The following is a 16,322-nucleotide window of genomic DNA, read 5'->3' as shown; positions in this document are numbered from 1 at the left end:
TCATTTCTCACTCAAAACAAAAAAGGTATATGCTAAATTGTTGAAATTTCAAACCAATAGAAACTAAATATATTTAGCCAAAATCTTGAAAGAGGCAAATAAAATTAGCCCCTCAAAAAAAAGTTTAAGGCTATGTCTGGTTTTAAAATATTTAAGGAAAAATAAGAAGGAAAGAAAATATATAAAAAAAAAAAAAAGAAGAAGAAAATTAAAAAATACGTTTAAAATCAATAAATTATTTTTATATGTTTTTTAAAATTTATTTCATTTATTTTCCTTCATTATATAAAAATTAAATAATTTTAAAATATATATTTTTGATAAATTTTAATTATATTTTATTTTATTTTAAATTTTATATAAATAAATCAAAGAGAAAACCATTTTTTAAATTCTTTTCTTTTCTTTTCTTTAACACTTTTTGACAACCAGTCATAGCCTAAAAGATGAGAAAAATTTAAGGCTATGTTTGGTTCCCAGAAAATTTGAAGGAAAATGCAAAAGAAAGAAAATATAAAGAAAAAGTAGAAGGAAAGAAAAAGTGAAGAAAAATATAAAAAAAAAGATTAAAAGTTGATAAATTATTTTTTTTGTTACTTCAAACTCATTTTATTTATTTTAACTCATTAATATAAAGATTAAATAATTTAAAAATATATAAGTTTTTAATTAGTTTTAATTATATTTGATTTTCTTTGATATTTTTCATATGACAACCAAACATGAAAAAATAATTTTTCTTTGTATTTTTTTTCTTTCCTTAGTATTTTTTTGAACCAAACATAACCTAAAGAGGTGGCAGAAGAATAGAGCGAGTAAATGAGATTTAAGCATGCTCGCAATGGTTGAAGGGAGGAAGAGGGAGAGATTTTTATGGGCAGGAAGAGGAAAAGACGGGGCCTTTTAACACCCATTGTCGGTGACAACTGGACTGACCGTGACCGACGACCAGCTGTAGCACTCCGCGTGGTGGACTGAATCACGCTCAAACTTTTCTAACAAGTTATGATTGAAAAGTAAAAACTGTAGAACACGGGCCAAAGAATTAGAAAAATTCAAAGAATTCTAATGGTCGAATGAGTTAAATTTGCGTCATATCATATCAGCTTTACTAAATAAATTTTTTTAGAAAGTTAAGTATTAACTACTATTAGAATTAATAATCTTGATTTGTTGAAAATTAATTAAGTTTGAAAAAAATGTAAATATATGATTAGTATTATTAGGAGATATATTTTATTCAGAAATAATAAATTTAATTTTTTTTAAATGATAGTTTGGAAAAAATATATATTTTATAATAAAAATAATTTGTAGAGAATTAAATATTTTAAAGGATATGTATAAAAATAATACGGAAAAATTGTAATAATAATAATAATAAAAGAAGCCGAAAGTGGTGTGGAAGTGATGATGAAGAATTAAAAAGAAAAAGAAAAAGGAGAAATGGTTGGACGCAAGTACAAAGAAATGAGAAAATTAAAAACTAAAAAAGGAAATAGAAAAGAAAAGAGGGCATGTATCATAGGTCATCAAAAGGTTGTTCCATGTGAAATTCTACGAGGATATTTTATTTCACATGGGAAATTTTGGTACGGAGTCTAATTTTAAACTTAACGATTGGGTTTTGGTATTTGGTAGGATGACTTATCCTCGAAATTTTTATTTAATATGTTTTAAAAAAAAAAATTATAGATGTTGTTGTGAGATAGATTTGTTTATACTTATGATTCTTGCATGTGATTTGATATATAATTATTGTTTAGATTTTACTTTTTGAGGATTTATGAATTTTTGGTTAATGAAAATAATTAAATAATCATTTATTGATAATAAAATTTATGATAATTGAAAAAACAAATTATTGGTGTTGTTTGAGACAATTAGACTACATCTGAAAAGAAAATACAAATGTATTATGAAAATAATAGTTTCTAATATATGAACGTAATGCATTCAGTTTGAATCATAGTTGTGTGAGAAAAAAATTAATAATAATTAAAAATTTTATGAAATGGATTAAAAAAAAAGTGAAAAACAAAGTGCCCTAAGTGGGTGAATTAAAAAGAGAGCAAAATTTCTAATGTAAAAGACACAAAAATTGACCCCAATAAAACTTTGAATGGGGATTGTATTTGATTATAGACACATCGTATGATTATGTATTATATCTCTATTTGTATTTTTATTTAATTATCAAAATATGTGTAGGTTGTATATTCATGTTAAAAGAAAAACATTTGGATTAATGTTTGAATGGTTATTTTATGTTTAAATGTTTGTTTTAATGTACTTAACCCTTAATGATTACCCACTAACCATTTGGTATTTAAGACACTATTTTAAAACGGGAAAATGCTCACTTTTTTCTTGTAAAAATATTTTAGATGTAAATATTATTCTTGAAAACTTATAGGGGTGATTTAAAATGGGAAAATGCTCACTTTTTTCTTATAAAAATATTTTAGATGTAGATATTATTCTTGAAAACTTATAGGGGCATCACGGAGGGTTCTGAAATGTCCTAGGAGGTTAATGAGCTACTTAAAAATTTTAACAATCACTTTTGTTAAACCTTTGAACTTATACTAATTTAGTGAATTTAAGTATATATAGTTTGACTCTAGTTGGTTGTGAATGAACTATAGGAATTTTTGTTTGAGACTTGGGATGGAGACTTTGATGATAATATGAAATTAGACCATAATGGCATTTATGAGTTAGTGAAAAGAATTTTTATTTTTTTATTTTTTTTATTTAGAGAATTTTATTTAAATTGAACTATGATTATAATTAAATATTTGCCCTCATGTCATGAAATTATTTTAATAACTTTGCTAATTTTTAAAAACAAATAATAACAAAAGAGTCTCATTATGCAACTATGTTAATTTGGGATCTTCTTATCATAAACAAAATATTTTTAATTCAAAAAAAAATTAATTTCATTCACCTCCTTTGTCTAAATATCTTTAACTTTTCTAAATTTAAAATTTCATTTAATATCTCTTTTATAATTTTTTTTATTTTTATTTTTACTCATCTTTTCTTTTAACCAAAATAAGAAATTACTGAAATTTCAAAACTATAAGAGATAAATATATTTAGCTACAATTTGATGGAAATTAATGAAATTAACCCTTTAACAAAAAAATTAACACTATGTTTGATTACAGAAAATTTACCATGAATTTTTGAAAAAATAATTAATTTTGTATGGAATAATATGTGATTTACTATGGAGTTTTCCAAATATTTTAATTGTTTCCTTCTTTCAAGAAAATTTTATTTTTCCTTCAACCATTGTATAAAATAATATATATTTTAGTAGTTTTACTATATCCATCTTTTACTAAATTCACAATATTCTTCTAATGTTATTGTCTTGTGAAAAAAGGACTATTGTATGAAATGCTCAAATTCTTTCTTTCAAAAGAATTATACTCAACTCTAGCTTTTTAGTTGTCTACTTACCCTACATTTCAAATATTGGATTAAAAAACTATTAATCTTTGATAATTTGGGACAAATGTATCTATGAATAGACATCCCTTGATAGTCTAATTGTGTTCCATATCATATGTTACATATTTTTCAACTAAAATTTGATTTTGCTAAAAAATTTCCTTTCCTTTCATAATCAAATATTAGATACTGATTTGTAAACACAAAAATAAGATGAGACAATGTGAAATCCAACACTAACACCCATTGTTTTAAAAATCAGACTGGATCGATTTTTTACGGGCCGATCAAATCCTTGATAATCTAATTGTGTTCCGTATCATATGTTACATATTTTTCAACTAAAAATTGATTTTGCTAAAAAATTTCCTTTATTGATTTGTAAACACAAAAATAAGATGAGACAATGAGAAATCCAACACTAACAACCATTGTTTTAAAAACCGGACTGGACCGTTCGGTTATTCACGGGCCGGTCAAGGTCAAAACCTAAGTGGGTTTTTACTCATCTACCGGGCCAGATTCATCCATTCCCATCCCATTTACTTCAGGCAGAAGACCTTTAGGCATAGGTAGAGATGCCCATCTGCTGGCCCAGATCCCTTCACTCCCAGCCCCGTTAGCTCATTCCCAAGGTTTGCAGATATAGATACCCATAAGTGGTTTATAGGTTTCCGATATGGGATCTTTGATAATAATAAAAGGAGCTTTGCATGGTGGGGAATTGAACGTGTGACTTATGGTTAAACAAAATGAAGGACACAGCACCATGCTACGCAGTTGTTTGATTAATAATTTGGTAAATATCTATTTATCTGTTCTTAAAATTTTTATCATATAAAACATTTAAACAAATATAAATATTTTTATCTATTATTATTTTTATAATAATTATTAATTATAAACATTCAAACAATATAAATTAATCAATATAATAATTTTAAAATAACAAAATACATAGATATATAATTAAATTAAATATTATAATTTTCTTTTCATCTTATATATACTTTCATATTTAAATATTATACATATTCTATTTAATAAATTTTAATATATTGGTACATTTATATTTATATTTATTATTTAATTTCACATAAAAAATAAATTATTATTAAAAATTTTAATAATATATATATATATTAATTTATTATAATTATTTTAAATTTTATTAAAATATAAATTATATATTTATGATGTCATTAGTTTGATTATAGTTTTGACCACCAATCCAACCAATGAACTGTAAACCAATAATGTTTTTGGTTTAATGTTCGATTTGATTAAAAAAATATTACTAACAACTTATCAAAGTTTTTTGTTGTTGAAATTCCATATTAGGTTAAAAGAATAATCATAACCCAAAAGTCCAATTATTGATGTTGAATATCAGGTCCGAAGCATAGTCACAAAACCACATTCAAATGCAATTTTTTTTTTATATTAGGTTGATATCGTATGTTTCTGAACTCATCAAAAACTAAGGATGAAAATATCGATTATAACAAATATATTGACAACCTGATTTTAAGTATCATAGAAATATTAAAAAAAAAAAAAAACCTCCAAAAATGATAGAAAAATTAATAATATATATATTGAAGTTGTTTTAATTTTAACAAACAAATTAATATATATTGAAGGATATAAAATAAATAATAATATATGTAAGTTTTTTTTATTTAAAAATATCAATAATTTTATTTAAAAATTAATATTTGCCTTATATTTAATTATTTTATAACATAAATAATAAAATAATTAAAATTAATTAATTTAAAATAATTTGATTTGAATTAATTTATAATTTATAAAATATAAAAGATATAATAGAATTTATGTGGTTTTATAATACCCAAGTAGTTTGGTGGTAAGAGGCTGTCATCCCTTGCTCAATGTCTCTGGTTCCAAGCCCCTTCCCTAGCAAGTTATGTTATTTTTCTAGTTAGCTTTAAAAATGAACATGGAAGAGGAAACATTGCCATATTTATGAGGCAAGTGCCCAGAGAATTAGGGAGTCATATGTTATTTTGTAAATTTAAGGAAGTGCCCGTCATTTGAGAAATCCCATAGCATCCTCAAGAGTCGTATGTTTGAACGCATGGTGAGGTGTGAGTGGAGAAAAATCACATAAAATATGAATAAGATAAACAAAGGTATAGCAAATTGAAGTAGACAACAAATTTTGTTCCCATTCACCATTCCTACAAGTCTCACTCTATAATAATCCATTCTTCAACCACCACCCTTCCAGCTGCCACTGACATCACCCTAAGTAAGATGCTCCATCTCCGTGATCCCATCTGCAGCAGCGCGTGCTCACTGTTTCATATGTTGGAATTTTTTATCACTTAATTTTAGTAATTCTAGAGAAAGCAAAAAATAATTAAATATTTATGAAATTATTTTAATAACTTTGCTAGTTTTTAAAAACAAATAATAGCAAAAGAGTCTAATTATGCAACTATCTTAATTTGGGATCTTCTTAATTCAAAAAAAATATTAATTTCATTCACCTCTTTAACTAAATATATCTAACTTTTTTAAATTTAAAATTTCATTAAATATCTCTTTTATAATTTTTATTTTTTTATTTACTCATTTTTTTAACCAAAATAAGAAAGGTATATAATGAAATTTCAAAACTATAGGAGATAAATGTATTTAGTTACAATTTGAGGGAAATTAATGAAATTAACCCTTTTAAAAAAATTTTAAGACCCTTTTTTATTCCAAAAAATTTAAAGGCAAAATATGAAAGAAGAAAAAAAGAGTGAAAGAAATTATAAAATAAATATAAAGTTAATAAATTATTTTTATATATTTTTAAAAATTTATTTTATTTTTTTATTATATAAAGATTAAATAATTTTAAAATATATAAATTTTTTATAAATTTTAAATATATTTGATACTTTTCATATTTTTATGGTACCTTTTACTTTTATTTTTCCTTCCTACTACTTTACACGAAAATCCAACATAACTTAATAGAGATGAGGATAATTTAGAAAGGTGGCAGAAGAAGAGAGCGAGTAGATGAGGATTTAAACAGACTCGCAATGGTTGGAGGAGATTTTTATGGGGCGCTACCCACTCTTTTTTTTTTCTCTGTACACAACATTGACCCAAAGTCTTTCATCACCAAATTTTTGCTAAAAAACAGCACAATCTACATTCACAATTCTGCAAAATCTCTTCTGAGTTCTAATTTTGGCAAAGTTTCCTATGGCTTCCACAAATTCTATTTCTATTTTCATCCCACAATGGAAGTATGATGTTTTCTTGAGTTTTAGAGGTGAAGACACCCGATTCAATTTCACTGATCACTTGTATGCAAATTTGTTTCGAAGAGGTATTACTACCTTTAGAGATGATGAATCACTTAAGAGAGGGGAAGAGATTGCGCCTGAACTCCTAAAAGCTATTGAAGAATCAAGGTTTGCCCTAATAGTTTTCTCGGAAAACTATGCTGGTTCCAGATGGTGTTTAGATGAGCTGGTGAGTATCATGAAGTGCAGGAAAGAAATGAAACAAACTGTGGTACCGATTTTCTACCATGTGGATCCATCCCATGTACGAAACCAGACAGGAAAGTTTGGAGAGGCATTTTCTAATTACAAAGAAGATTCAGAAGAGATGAAAGAGAAGGTGCAAAGTTGGAGGAGCGCATTGACAGAAGCAACCAATATATCTGGAGAGCATGTGAAGGATGGGTAAAGCTTTATTAATTTCCATTCAACTTTCTTTTATAAGTTAGGTTTTATTTACTGCTACAGGAATCAGGCATTTTTATAATTACAGTGTAATACTTGAATAGATTTGAAGGTCATTTATGATTGCAACTCATGAATCAAAGTATATCAAGAAAGTCACTGAAGACCTGCAAACCCATGATATTATGAGATATGATTAGGACCTTGTGTCTCCATTGTGAATAGGGGATTGGGTAATTATAATGTTACATATAACATAGAGAGAGAGAGAGAGCTGCAAATGATATCTATATATGCACAAGAGAGTGGGTCATTACAATATGATTTTGTTTGATATAAATTTGCTCCATGCTTAGCAGCCTATAAATGTTCCCAAAAAAAAAAATCAATTTGACAATGTCTCACTACATATTTTATTTTCATTGTCTTGTATACTTGATACAATAAAAATGTCCTAAAAATGTAATTTGAGTTCTAAAACTTAATACTTTTGATATAATTTTTTTTTACTATAACTCATTTTTCATGAAGAAGCTTAACATGTATTTGTTTTTTAATCAGCTATAGCCTAATTAATCATCACATGTACTTTACAATTAGCAGGTACGAGTCTGAGCATATTAAGAAAATCGTCAACAACATATTCATGAGATTGAATTGTAGAATGTTTGATGTTGGTGCCAACTTGGTTGGTATGGATTCCCATGTAAATGAGATAATTCGGCAGCTATGTGTTGATCAATTGAATGATGTTCGTATAATTGGTATATGTGGAATAGGTGGAATGGGTAAGACGAGTATCGCCAAAGTTATATATAATAAATTTTCTCATGAATTTGAGTATATGAGCTTTCTTGAAAATGTTAGAGAAGTTGGCAATACTATGGGTTTGCATCATTTACAAAATCAACTTCTTTGTGATCTACTACAAGTGGAGAGAAATCAAAATGTAAGCAATGTTGGCCAAGGAGCCAATATGATAAAAAATGTTCTCCGATTTAAAAGAGTTTTTATTGTTCTTGATGACATTGATGATTCAGATCAATTAGAATATTTACTCAGAAATCGTGATTGGCTTGGAAGAGGAAGCAGAGTCATCATAACAACTAGAAGTAAACATTTGTTACAAGAAATGGATGACGTATATGAGGTTGAGGAATTAAATTTTGAACAAGCTCGTGAGCTTTTTAGTCTCTATGCTTTTAGACAAAATCTTCCTAAACAAGACTTTATCCACCTCTCGAATCGTGTAATCTATTATTGTCATGGCCTTCCTTTAGCTCTAAAAGTCCTCGGTTCTCTCTTGTTTAACAAGACAATACTCCAATGGGAAAGTGAATTGTGTAAATTGGAAAGAGAACCTGAAGTGAAAATTCAAAATGTGCTTAAAGTAAGCTTTGACGGATTAGATCATACACAGAAGAAAATATTTCTTGATATTGCATGTTTTTTTAAAGGGGAAGACAAAGACTTTGTTTCAAGGATATTGGATAGTTGTGATTTGTATGCAGAGATAGGAATAAAAGTCCTCTATGATAAGTGTCTTATATCTCTTTCTGAAAATAAGATACTTATGCATGATTTGGTACAAGAAATGGGATGGAACATTATTCGTAGTGAATTTCCTGATAATCCTGGAAAATGGAGCAGATTGTGGGATCCGAGTGATGTGTATCGTGCATTTACAATGAAGAAGGTAACCATCAAACTCATGAACTTTCTTAAGCTTCATTAAAATACGTAAATGTGAGCAATATCATTTTTGTCTAAGTTACATATCCATACAATTTTAGCTAGCTTTATCTTTTTTATGTTTGCCTAATCCTGTGTTATTGTTTGTAGGGGATGAAAAATGTTGAGGCCATATTCTTAAACTTGTCTAGATCAAAACAACTACAATTTAGTACAAAGGTTTTTGCAAAGATGAAACGACTTAGATTGCTCAAGATTTATGGGATGGATTGTTGTGGTTTCATGAAAAAGGAGTATAAAATTATTCTTCCTGAAGATTTTCAATTTCCTTCACAAGAGTTGAGATATCTTCATTGGAAAGGATACCCTTTGAAATCATTGCCGTCAAATTTTCATGGAGAGAACCTTGTTGTACTCAACATGATGGATAGCAAAATAAAACAACTTTGGCAAGGAAATAAGGTATAATTAGTATTTCATCATATTATTTTGTTTGAGATTAATTTTTTGTTCATGAAAATTCATTTTGTACTAAATCAAAATTCCTTTTGTCACAGTGTTTGGGAAAGTTAAAGTTCTTAAATTTACTAGGATCAAAGCAGCTCACTGAAATATCAAACTTTTCAAATATGCCAAATCTAGGGGAGTTAGAACTTGGATATTGTACAAGTTTGAATATCGTTGATCCATCTATTGGAGTTCTCAAGAAGCTAACTTTGTTGAGTTTGAGTGGGTGTGAAAACCTTACGAGCTTACCAAGTAGCATTCAATACTTGGACTCTCTTGAAACTATTTACTTGAATAATTGCTCAAACTTGGAGAAATTTCTGGAGATAGAGGAGAGTTCTATGGAAGCTTTAACTTATCTTCACTTTGATCGATCTGCTATTAAGGAATTACCCTCCGCAATAAAATATCTCCTTGAAGACCTCCTACTCTTTGTTTGTTCAAATCCAGATGCTTTTCCAGAAATCATGGAGGATATGAAAGAATTTCTTGATTCAAGAACAGGTATAAAAGAGCTACCATCATCAATGGAACATCTTCTTAATATTAATTCATTGTTTTTGAGTGATTTCAAGAACTTGAGGAGTCTTCTAAGCAGCATTCGTAGGTTTAAATCTTTTCGCCGACTCTTTCTCAATGGGTGCTCAAGCCTACGGAACTTTCCCGAAATCATGGAGGGTATGAAATACTTAGAGGTGCTTGGTTTGGAAGGAACAGCTATAAAAGAACTGCCATCATCAATTCAAAATCTGAAAAGCCTCCAAATGTTGTATTTGAGCAATTGCAAGAACCTTGTGACTATTCCAGACAGCATTAATGATTTGAGATGTCTTAAACGATTGATACTCCCTGGTTGTTCAAACTTGGAGAAGTTTCCCAAGAATCTGGAAGGCTTATGCACCTTAGTAGAACTAGATTTGAGTCACTGCAATCTAATGGAAGGGTCGATACCCACTGATATCTGGGGTCTATATTCCTTGTGTACATTAAATCTAAGTGGAAACCATATGGTTAGCATACCATCTGGCATCACTCAACTTTGTAGACTTCGTCTCCTTGATATCAGTCACTGCAAGATGCTCCAAGAAATTCCAGAGCTTTCATCAAGTCTACCACAAATAGATGCCCACGGCTGCACGAAGCTGGAAATGTTATCAAGTCCATCATCTCTACTCTGTCCTTTCCTCAAATGGTTCAAACGGTTCAATCCAACAAGTAATGAGGTATGATTTTTATTTAATAACGACACTTAAAACTTTTCATCCACCTAGTAGTACTCCAATTACATATTAGCTTTGATTGTATATGCAGTACATGAATCGGAATTGGAAGAAAGGCAAGGTAATTATTATTCCGGGAAACGGTGGAATTCCAGGGTGGGTGTTGCATCAGGAGATTGGAAGCCAAGTAAGAATAGAGCTTCCTTTGAATTGGTACGAGGATGACCACTTTCTGGGATTGGCTTTCTTCTTTCTTTATCATAAAGGGAATCATTTTGAGGTTCCATATTATTTTGATCTGACATTGCACGGTGATTCGGATGAAGTTGTGGATCACCTCTCCATGGATTCTTTGTGTAAATGTCACGAGATTAATGGTGATGTATCAGATGAATTGTGGGTGACTCTCTATCCTAAGAATGCTATTCCAAATAAGTACCACCGCAATCAACCATGGCACTTTCTGGCTGCGTTTGATTTTTCTACCCGGATTAATGGTGAGGTTACTCATCCCAATATCAAGAGGTGCGGGGTTCAGCTGATGTACACCCGTGATTCTCTAAACAGCAGTGTGCCTATGTTGTTGGATCATCAAAGAGGCCATGATGATGCCGGGAAAAACCAAGCAGATGATCGGGAACCTTGCCGTAAAAGATTGAGAGCATCCAGCACTGATCTCAAGCTTTAAGCTCCATTGCCAGGTGCGCTTGCTAGCTAAGTCCTTATATTCCACCATCTCTCTATTTTATTTGTTCATTCAAGCCCTCATGGAAACTTACTGGTAAGCCATCTTCCTCCTTAATTACTTTAATCTATGTGTGGACTATATAACACCATAAAATTTGGACTAGTTATTTATCTTCAATATAAGATAAATATATTGCCAAGTGGTTAGAAGGAGTCGAAATTCTCTAATGTTTTTTTTCTTTCTTTTCTATTTTATGATAAAATACAAATCCTTTAAAAGGCCTTTTCATTACATCTTGAAAGGACAACATTAAGTTTGTTAGGCCAACAAAAGCTCTAATACCATTTATTGGGCTAGCAAAAGTTTCAATGTAAATATATGAATGAAAGAACACATAAAGTAAAGATAATCCACATATAAAGGTGTCAAAGCTTTAAAATGCATGGTTTAGTCAACATGTATGTCTACACCTACAAATAAGAGATAACATTTCACTATATAATAAAAAAATATTACAGATAACAAAACATAAACAACTTTTGGGTCCCTAAACATCCATCGTTTTCCTAGTCTTTATGTCTTTAACTTCAGTTGTAAGCATTCTTACTCCATCAAATATCTCTTACTTTTCTTCTTATCTCTATCTCTATCTTATATTATAACATTTTTCCTCTCATGACGTAGAATATTTAGAGAGATATTCTTACTAAGTTTTTTATTCTATAAAGAATTTAATTACAATCACATATGAACTTTGAAAATTCTCTATATAATATCATTTCTACAAAAAAGAATACATCAAAATTAGGAATTTGAGACACTTAATTTTCAACATGGTTCACCTTAAATATTAGCCATTTTATAACTTTATTGAGTTTGGAAATCCGAACCCTAATGCCTAAAACTTGACTTTGTTTCTTTTAGATTAGCTAAACACTTAGTTTCAGAAATTCATATTTGGAACAAATTATCGATTAAACTTAAATAGTGAAGAACATATCCATCTATAACTCAAATTTGGAATGCATTCGGAGTGAAGTATATATCTCAAGCTACTATATATAGGACAACAACAAAATTAAAATTGTTGATTTTTCTAGATCAAAACTTTTGTCTAAAATTATTTTCATATTTTTATCATCAATTATGGCAAGTATCTTAAATTTCTTAGTAGTGTTATTTTTCAAATATATATTGAAATATAATTGAATTACTCCCAATAAACATTTTAAAATGTATTCTCATTTTAGTTCTATAATAAATCCATCTTAAATTAATATGAATCCTTATGGAAATATGGCTGATCATGGGTTGATGGTGGAATATTCTAAAAGTAAAAGAGTCTTAAAGTGAGGGATTTGTTCCTAGAATGACAATAGCATCACGTGACAGTTTTTTCAGCTTCTTATTTCTATTTATTGTTGATTTTGATTTGCATATTTCAAGCATAGAGTTGTTCATGTTTTTAATCATTTAAAAGCTCTACCTAGGAAGGATGTCTTCAAATGCAGGGTTTCCTTACAGTTGTAATTGTAAGTCATCTTCATTTCTCCTTCAAGTCTATATAACAAAGGGATTGGAGTTGTTGCTTAAATTCTTTACTGTACCTTCAATGTCTTATCTTCTGCTTCTTCTTCTTCTTAGTAAAATCTTGAGGCAATCCAAAACCATCATTCTATGTACAGGTTACAACAACTGAAGAATCAATGTTGACTTAGCACCACCATGGCTGGACTCTGGAGCACCCTGCTGCCCTTCTAACCACCATGAGAACCACTGCACTGCCATTCTTGAAGCCAGACTTGCCACCATTTAGTAGAGTGATCCCCACCTTGATGTTGATCCGATGCGCTTATTTTTTAACAGGGTGTACTAATTCTTCAGCATGATGTATTCGTAACTAGCATCCTTTGATGTAGAATGAGACATGACAACTCCATACATATCTAAGCAAGGAAAACTGAAAGGTCATGTAATATCCAAAATTTGTCATACCTTGCCTCAAAGCTCCTCCCTTCCGAACCCATGGTTACTCATATACTGGATATTATCCACGGTGGAATGTAAGCATCCTTGATTTCAATGCTGTAGGAGAGACCAGCCGAAACACTTTCATTTGCTTCGTCTTTCATTTTGGATCCTTTAAGTATATTCTTTAAAAAAATAAGTATGAAAAATGAATAAATTATATATATATATATAAAAGGTTTATCATAAAAGAACTAATGAACTTTCAATTATTTGTATCAATATAAACAAATACATCCTTCATCATAAAATAAGTATATTATAAAAAATAAAATTAAAAACATCTCTTATAAAAATAAGTAGATCCTTTTGAAAATTAATTATTTTTCTTTAAAAAAACTACATTATATATACATTAATTTTTTTTACCATAAATTGTTTATAAACTTTCACTTATTTGTAATAATATAAATAATTACATCCTTCCAAAAAACAATTACATTTTGAAAAAAAGTACATTTCCTAGAAAAATAAGTGTATCAGAAAATAAATTTATTGTTAAGAAGAAGAATTTCATTATACATTATTTAGAAAAATATGTACATTAATGTTTTAAATTAAGATTATATTTCCTATGTTTTGACTATTAAAATAACATCATTGAATTAATGTGGTCTATCCATTTATTACATTAACAAAATCAAAGTAAACTAAGATTATATTTTAATAATTAATATATTGCGATATCACGACAATATATATTATACAATATTAATCCAACAATTTTAAATAAAAATTTTCAAAATAATTAATTAATTGTAAGCTATAAAGAGTCAAACAATTAGGGCCTACAGCTTTCCTAAATTGCATCCACAATAATTTAGCACTAATCGCATTAATTAATTATATACAAAAATTCTAAAAATAAATAGGCTCCTTAACATAATACTTACATAAAAAAAAATAAAAATTAAACATTGATTTACCATGAATTTTTTAAAAAATAATTAATTTTGTATGGAATAATATATGATTTACTATGGAGTTTTCCAAATATATTAATTGTTTCCTTCTTTCAAGAAAATTTTATATTTCCTTAACCCATTGTATAAAATAATATATGTTTTAGTCCTTTTACTGTATCCATCTTTTACTAAATGGGTTTTTACTCATCTAGCGGCCCAGATTCATCCATTCCCAGCCCATTTACTTCAGGCAGAAAACCTTTATTAAGCATAGGTAGAGATGCCCATCTGCTGGCCCAGATCCCTTCACTCCCAGCCCCGTTTGCTCATTCCCAAGGTTTGCAGATATAGATACCACATAAATGGTTTATAGGTTTCCGATATGGGATCTTTGATAATAATAAAAGGAGCTTTCCGATATATATTATTAAAAATTTTAATAATATATATATATACATATTAATTTATTATAATTATTTTAAATTTTATTAAAATATAAATTATATATTTATGTTGTCATTGATTTGATCATAATTCGACCACCGATTCGATCAATGAACTGTAAATCAACAATATTTTCGGTTTAATACTCAATTTGATTCTAAAAATATTGCTAACAACTTATCAAAGTTTTTTGTTGTTGAAATTCAACATTAGGTTAGAAGAATAACCATAACTCAAAAGTCCAATTATTGGTGTTGAATATTAGGTCGGAAGCATATTCAAAAGACCACTTTCAAATGCAATTTTTTTATATTAGGTTGATATCGCATGTTTCTGAACTCATAATAAACTAAGGATGAAAATATCGATTATAACAGATATATTGACAACCTGATTTCAAGCATCATAGAAATATTGAAAAAACAAAACCTCCAAAAATAATAAAAAAATTAATATTATATATATTGAAGTTGTTTTAATTTTAACAAACAAATTAATATGAGTACTTTACTAATAAGTCATCTTTCTTATCAATAAGTCATCTTTAATAAATAAATTAGATATATATGAAATGCATGTGATTATGTTTTATCAATAAACCATCTTTATCGAGTTGATAAATTTTTATAAATTTTTTAATGAAATATATTTTGCATATTTCATTTTATTATTGGGGTCAAATGGGTAGTTACCCAAAATGAAGAGAGAATGGGTACCAACGAAGAACCCCCCTCACTCTATAATAATTCATTCTTCAACCACCACCCTTCCAGCTGGCACTGACATCACCCTAAGTAAGATGCTCCATCTTTGTGATCCCCTCTGCAGGCAGCGCGTGCTCACTGTTTCATATGTTGGAATTCTTGATCACTTAATTTTAGTAATTCTAGAGAAAGCAAAAGAGTCTCATTACGTTAATTTGGGATCTTCTTATCATGTACAAATATTTTTAATTAAAAAAAAATATTAATTTCATTCACCTCTTTGACTAAATATGTCTAACTTTTTTAAATTTGAAATTTCATTCAATATCTCTTTTATAATTTTTATTTTTTTTATTTTTTACTCATATTTTTTTAATCAAAATAAGAAAGGTATATAATAAAATTTTAAAACTATAGGAGATAAATATATTTAGCTACAATTTGAGGGAAATTAATGAAATTAACCCTTTAAAAAAAAATTTGAGACCCTGTTAGATTCCAAAAAAATAAGAAAAAAAAAAAGAGTGAAAGAGAATATAAAATACATATAAGTTAATAAATTATTTTTATATATTTTTTAAAATCTATTTTATTTAATTTTTTTATTATATATAGATTAAATAATTTTAAAATATATAAAATTTTGATAAATTTTAAATATATTTGATACTTTTCATATATTTATGGTACCTTTTATTTTTATTTTTCCTTCTTACTACTTTACACGAAAATCCAACATAACTTAATAGAGATGAGAATAATTTAGAAAGGTGGCAGAAGAAGAGAGCGAGTAGACGAGGATTTAAACAGACTCGCAATGGTTGGAGGAGATTTTTATGAGGCGCTGCTTTTTAAAACCCCCTGTCACCGATGAACAGTTGTAGTGCTCCACGTGGTGGACTGAATCACACTCAAATCTGTCCTCCTCAGAAAGTCGTACTCAGTGCCCCCGT

The 16,322-nt window shown here is 28.4% G+C and overlaps 1 protein-coding gene across 1 annotated transcript; it reads left to right on the top strand.

The window, feature by feature from the left end:
- Window positions 1-6,576: 6,576 nt before the first annotated feature.
- Window positions 6,577-13,407, top strand: LOC104877444 (disease resistance protein RUN1-like). The gene is made up of 5 exons (XM_019219970.2): window positions 6,577-7,181; window positions 7,785-8,877; window positions 9,024-9,335; window positions 9,431-10,603; window positions 10,692-13,407. The coding sequence occupies exons 1-5, from the start codon at window positions 6,694-6,696 to the stop codon at window positions 11,286-11,288; spliced, it is 3,663 nt and encodes a 1,220-aa protein (XP_019075515.2). The 5' UTR covers window positions 6,577-6,693; the 3' UTR covers window positions 11,289-13,407.
- The last annotated feature ends 2,915 nt before the right edge of the window (window positions 13,408-16,322 follow it).

This window comes from Vitis vinifera, chromosome 5 (genome assembly GCF_030704535.1).
Source record: "Vitis vinifera cultivar Pinot Noir 40024 chromosome 5, ASM3070453v1".
Taxonomy (NCBI): Eukaryota; Viridiplantae; Streptophyta; class Magnoliopsida; order Vitales; family Vitaceae; genus Vitis; species Vitis vinifera.
This window is presented reverse-complemented; position numbering and strand designations above follow the sequence as displayed.